We start from the raw sequence: 6,746 nt of genomic DNA, 5'->3' as shown, positions 1-6,746 counted from the left end.
ATACTACAATACCCATGAGCCTTGGCCTCTGTTGAAACCCGTCCAAGGTGTGCATCTGAAAGCATTTTATTTAAGCTGCAGTTTGTATTATGAGCATCTTTTATAGCTTCCGCCTGTATTAGCATGACAGGTAACAGAATTTTAAGCTCTGGGATGCACTTTGGGAGCCAGTCGTTTCCATTCCATGTTCTTTTATATGCACAGGCATGTAGCTTTTTATTTTTTAAGTATTGGGGGCTTTTATTGCTTTTAATCAATAGTGATAGCTGAATAACATGCAGCAAAGGCACACTGCAGCAAGGAGTCAGCCTTGGTACCAGATGAGCTATCAGGACCTTTTGATTTTTTTTTAAATCAAACAATTCGATATTAAGATAACGCTGCTGATCATTTTTTTTAACCTGGAGAGTTTCATGTAGATCCAAGCCTGGGAAGTGTTTCAACTGCCAGTCACTGAATATGGTCTATGGAAAAAATGTATGTCTTGTAAAACCCATTTAGTGATTCCTTATTTGTTAGTTTAAGTAATATAGTCCTTGAATCACTAATAGTTCTCTTACAGTCATTTCTCTGCTTTGTAACAGCGACCCATTATTACCATGCACAATTTGTAAATGGTGTATATGAGTGAAATAAAACAGAACAACACTCCAATCCCCTTTGTCTGCAATATTGTGAAGTGCTCTCAGCTTTCCATTTGCCTGAAAGTGTAACACCGAGGTGGATTGAACTTCTTTAAAAAACAACTCAAAGAAAACATTTCTGTTTACAAAGACAGCCACGATCAAGGGCAGTGAATCTTTGAGTTCTAGAAACAGTCCTTCAGCAGTATGTTTCCCCCTCTGACTTAATCAGCCTATTACAGCTATTGATTAGCCGTGCACCTGTTGAGCCGGGTCGGCACTTTTCAAGGACGGAAAGCAGCCAGCGCTCTCTCCATTTAGGGTTTAGCAGCGCTAACGTAGACTGATTATGCTGCGTTACTCTAACAACTTAATTTCTCGTTTTCATGTCTTTATCTCCTTCTCACACTCTGCCCATTTTTTCTGCCTATCCTTTACATTCATAACGTCTTTCTCCTTGTCTGACCTTTTGTCTGTACTTTGTTTTCCCTCTCTCCCCACACCCCCAACCCACTTTTCCATTTCCTTTCAGTGGCCCTGTACGCCATCAGTGCGGTCTATTTTGCGGGTGTGATGGTGCGACTGATGCTGACACTGACCCCGGTGGTGTGCATGCTCTCTGCGGTGGCTTTTTCCAGTGTCTTTGAGCATTACATGGGAGATGACACAAAGAGGGAGAAGCCCCCTGCTGAAGACAGCAGCGACGAGGACGACAAGAGGAACTCTGGGAACCTTTATGACAAGGTCAACACAGGACAGAATAATTGCCAAAATTCACATCAACATGTACAGAAATAATGTCAATCAGTATTGCTCTCCTGAAATATTACACTCATTTCCCTGCAACAGAAGTTATTATGATGCTTGAATTTTGGCTGTCAGAAATCCTAGAATTTAACACTGTAATAACACGGCAAACAAGAAAAGACAAAACAACATTTACTGAGATATTTTGCTAAGTTCCTCATTGATTTTACACTCCTTTGAAGCACCTATTTCAGTTTGTATTTATCAGTTAATCATGTTTGTCAGCTTCCATCCTCACTCCCCACCAGTCTTGCTTGCCAGTTTGTGTAAACTGTGATTCAACTGTGATTCAGCTGCAACTGTTTGATGCTGCTGCCATAATTTTAGCTGTCTCACTTTGTTGATTTTTTAACTGATTGCTGTCAAACTGGATCGTCTAAGTCCACCTTGTTATCCCATAATTTCATGTGCTATTCAAACATTCATCTTTCAGAGGTGATGCTAATTACAGTTTAGCTTGTTTAACAATTTAGTAAAGTTGTGTAATGCTTCAAAAATGACATGTTTAAGCCAGTTTTTGAACATCAGGACAGTCACGCTGAAGTCTGTTAATGGTGACAGTACTCGTTACACATCCTTGCTGCAGTGAAAGACATATTGTATCATGCAGTGTTATCAACGTATCATGTTGGTGTGTGTGATTTATGATGATGGTGTTAAACACCTTGTTTACTAACTGATTTTCTCCTCTATTTAAGTGATGGTTAGTAAGCTAGTTAATAGGAAGTCTCATTAAGATCAAGAAAGACATGAGAACAAAGTACATGTATCGCATCACAACAGGGCAATTGTCACACAAAGCAGTCTTGACACACACTTATTAAAACACAAATATTTTTTTAAATATAAGCAAGTATTAACTGTGACTTCAGTTTGATTTGCAGTTCATGCAGTCAGTTCTCACTTTTTGGCAGAATTCAAATGTTATGTCCTTTTTATCTACATCTATCTCTGCTCATCTTCGGGTCACAGTTCAGTTATCAGGGAAAGTAATTGGATGTGCCGGTCAAGTAAAATGTTCACACTATGCAGATTTCCTCATCACCAGACTTTACATACCCTGAAAGATTCATTGCTGCTAGTGTAAAATAATATTAACTCATCACACAGCATGGAAAACTTGGGGATGCTCTAAGATACTTTGCTCAATTAGTTCATTCAATAATTTATTCCACTCAATAATTCATCTCTCTGGAACGCTACAGACTTGGCTGTCCATCATAATAGTGTTTGTCTCCCCCTGCAGGCTGGCAAGGTGCGCAAGCATGTGTCAGAGCAGGAGAAGGCCGAGGAGGGTTTGGGTCCAAACGTCAAGTCAATCGTCACCATGCTGATGCTGATGCTGTTGATGATGTTTGCCGTCCACTGCACCTGGGTCACCAGCAACGCCTACTCAAGTCCCAGCGTAGTGCTCGCCTCGTACAACCACGACGGGTACGAATTATACACGCACCCCCTTCAGTTATAACATGTTAATGGATGTTAAATAACCGCAATGAGCCATGCAACGTCTCCAATTGTAGTTCATAATGCAGAAGGACGGATTACTCCACCTTGCATGCAAATGAGCACAAATGTCTGAGTGTGCACGAACACACAGAGCTGCAGGATACAGGGAACATATGTATATTTCGTTAGAGGTTTGTGAAAATATTGACATGTGCACCTATAAGCATTAATATGATTGCTTAACTTAGTGTTTCTAGGTCACAGAAGACGTCTGTGGACCAGCTGATATACTATTCTCTCTGAGATTCTTTACAGGCATAATTATTCTCTTTAAGCATTAGGAAGGAAATATTGAAGACAGACTAAATGGTAGATGCAAGTTGTCATACATGTATTAATAATACCACAGCAGTTCTTAGACAATGGTTTAGCCGTGCTACAGGAAACAGCATACATGTCACTCTGCTCTTTTTCTCACATATACACCCACACACTCGCGCAAAAATGCACAGGCACACAGACAAAATATGATTACCATACCTACGGTTAATTTGTTGCCTGGCTTTTATGTCTACTCTCACTCCTCGAGGTAAATTTAGGACATAAACGTTCAAAGTGTGAAGGTCTTTTTTAACCCTCAGTTTATTATGCATGCATGCTCTATTTTCAGCTGTTGTTGCCCTTCTGATTCAAAGTCTTAACTGAAATATTAATAGTCTTCGCAGCCATATGCCTGTCAATGCCTTTACCTGTCAACCTGTTTTTTTTCCCTTGTTAGGACGCGTAACATCCTGGATGATTTCAGGGAGGCCTACTACTGGTTGAGACAGAATACGGACGAGCATGCACGCGTCATGTCGTGGTGGGACTACGGCTATCAAATAGCTGGCATGGCCAACAGGACGACACTAGTAGATAATAACACATGGAACAACAGTCATATAGCACTGGTGAGCCCCTCTATCTGTTTCTCTTTTGTCTGTCTTATTCTTGTCTTCATGTCTTTGCTCTCCTCCTGTTTTACTCTTTGGATTTATTCACTTGCTGAGAAACAAATGATTTCTTCTAGCAGCCACCGGATGATTAGCAAGCTCTTCAGTGAATTTTTTATGTAATTGCCACATTGTATCAAACCTCTCCTTCCAACAAGCCAGATAATCGTGTTTGCTTAAACTTTTCTTATTGAATTTACAGTGTAGAGGGATTTCAGTTAATTGCTGTCAGGTTCTGTGGGTTTGATTTATTTTTTCTCTCCGCTGCCAAATGTAGAGGAATGGTTTTTGTCTTTCAGTCTTTTACAGCCCTCTAGCTTTCTTCTCTCTTGCTTTCTACCTGCTGCCTGTTGTCTCTTCAGCATCTGTCTACAGGAAATGTAATTACAGAGAATGCAAGATGGATCTCTGTTTAATAATTCCTGTTTTTTGCCATTGCTTTATTGAAGCATTGTGTCTTGTGAAACAAAGAGAACCCCTTGTCATTCTTTATCACTGCTTTTAGGTTGGGAAGGCCATGTCGTCAAACGAGAGTGCAGCCTACCAAATCATGAGGTCACTGGACGTGGACTACGTTCTGATCATATTCGGCGGTGTAATCGGCTACTCAGGAGACGATATAAACAAGTTCCTGTGGATGGTGAGGATAGCGGAGGGAGAGCACCCAAAGGACATCAGGGTGAGTGTGTGACAGCACCTGCCTGCCACTGCAGCGATTCTGCATGAGGTCATGTAGTGAGCACTTACACAGCAGTGAAATCAATGTTTTCCTCTTCAGTCTAACACGCTCACTCTTTAGAATTGTGCTCAAGGACAGACTCTGTTCAGCAAATTGTCGTTTTCTTTAATGCATGAAAAATATCAAATTCCGATTTCAAGATCACACTGTCCCTGTTGACTCAACATACAGCACCTCATGAATGCTGCACCTGACTCCAGCACATAAATGTACCACATATACCTACGAGTGACAGCCGCAAAAACAAATTTAGTAGGTTAGGTTTACATGCACTCAAGAAACTAGGCTATTCAGAGAAACCAGAATATGTTGGTTTTAGAATTATTTTGAATATGAGATGTGTCACAGCGTGCGTATTGCGTAATAATCTCTCCCATCATCCCATCACTTTGCTGTCACAGCGCCACCTTACCAGGAGAAACATGGTTTATATTTCTCTAGTCCTCTACCCTGATTACAGAACCAGCTTCTGTAACCATATAGGCTTATTTGCTTTCTTGCCGAGAATTAGATTAGAAGACTGATATCTTTCTCAGTACAGTACTGTACATCAAATATGAAGCTACAGCCAGCAAGTGGTTAGCCTAGCCAAGCATAAAGACTGGAAATAGGGGGAAACAACTATACTGACTCTGTCTGAATGTAACAAAATCTGTGTCTGAATGGTACGCTAAAATATGTTTCTGAAACAGTTTAAGCGAGAAATAGGCAATGCAGTAACAGAATCTTGATATTTGATCAGCGCTGTCTAATTTGACAGTTGATCTGAGCTTTATCTCAATCACAAGCTAGCCACACCCAAAAGCATACTGTGCTTTATCACCTATTTTATTCATGCTTTATGGAAGAATACTTGAAACTAGTGATTGAGACCATAAACTCATTAGGAATTGGCTAATAAATCAAATGAGAAGTAGGTTCCTTTCTCCATAAGCTGCTCCCTGCTGGCCATGACATAGAATGCATGTTTAAGACACTTGGCAGTGGTTTCACTTCACAGACCCGGAAGGTCTTTCCACTATATATAGTCATTGTCAGTGTTTATATCTCATTCATTTAAACCTTACTAAACCGAAAAGAAAGCCAAAGCGGATTTCCCTCCAAAAAAACTATTACTTACGAGTGCGTGTACACACACGCACACACGCACACACACACGCACACACACACGCACACACACAGTCAAGAAATGATTTCAAGTTTTGTATGTGACGGAGACACTACCATGTAGGTAGTGTGTTGGGCAATAGTTTCAAAGCAGTTATTTTATGTTTATGTAGTAGCAGTTGTTTGTATTGTTGTAATTTATTTATTTTTATCCACCATGCTCTGTCTGAGCCTCATCAATTAGTGTGAAATTGTTCCCAAATCCAATCTTAATCAGTCCATGGCATCGAGCCCTGTCATACTCAGGACGTGATGCAGAACTTTAATCACAAACAGGCTGGTTTTTTTTTCATATTTTTATCAACCCTTATCACATCCAATCAGCGATTTCTTGGCGCCGGTGCTGCTAAATTACTTCATAATCTTCTCATTTATCTCTTTATCTTACTTTCCTTTTCTTTGTCTTCTTCAGGAGAGTGACTACTTCACCCCTCAGGGAGAGTTCAGAGTGGACAAGGCTGGTTCACCAACGCTGCTCAACTGCCTCATGTACAAGATGTCCTATTATCGATTTGGTGAAATGCAGGTGAGCAAAGCAGCCCTAATGAAAGACTCGATTTTGCTTTCTGGCCGAGTTAACATAGCCAAAAAACTCTACAACCCTGCATGTCTTTGATAATTTTTTTCATCTCCAGGTGTGAGGTCAGGGCTAGAGAGAAACTCTCTACTGAATTTAAAGAGATTTTGTTCGGGTTATGATCCCCATTCATGGGTCCAAATAATGAGTTCTACCTCTGCGCCAAGATCAGAGTAACAAGCAGCTGCTATCACCAAAGAAGGAAAAAGTATGACTACTATGTTATACAGCTTGCACCTTTACCAGAGATTAACAAGCAGCTGCCACCTCCAAAGGTGTAAAACTTTTTGCTACTGTATCTTAAAAGCGGAGCTTGCTGACAGACAGGCGGAAGAGGATATAAGGAGGTGCCTCTGTGAGCTCCTGAGGTTTGGAGAGGGGTGTGTTGTGTG

At 40.7% G+C, this 6,746-nt stretch overlaps 1 protein-coding gene across 1 annotated transcript in view; it reads left to right on the top strand.

The window, feature by feature from the left end:
• LOC118343040 (dolichyl-diphosphooligosaccharide--protein glycosyltransferase subunit STT3B-like) overlaps nt 1–6,746 on the top strand; it is a 69,641-nt gene that overhangs the window by 60,317 nt on the left and 2,578 nt on the right. Inside the window, exons 10-14 of the mRNA XM_035681764.1 lie at nt 1,156–1,367; nt 2,677–2,864; nt 3,658–3,829; nt 4,377–4,550; nt 6,190–6,303. Of these exons, the coding sequence (XP_035537657.1) occupies nt 1,156–1,367; nt 2,677–2,864; nt 3,658–3,829; nt 4,377–4,550; nt 6,190–6,303 (860 nt within the window). The remainder of the gene's footprint in view (nt 1–1,155; nt 1,368–2,676; nt 2,865–3,657; nt 3,830–4,376; nt 4,551–6,189; nt 6,304–6,746) is intronic.

The sequence above is a fragment of the Morone saxatilis genome, unplaced genomic scaffold, assembly GCF_004916995.1.
Source record: "Morone saxatilis isolate NCDOM2014 unplaced genomic scaffold, NCSU_SB_2.0 Contig9, whole genome shotgun sequence".
Taxonomy (NCBI): Eukaryota; Metazoa; Chordata; class Actinopteri; family Moronidae; genus Morone; species Morone saxatilis.
The sequence above is the reverse complement of the archived record's forward strand: the minus strand, read 5'-3'. Positions and strand labels throughout refer to the sequence as shown.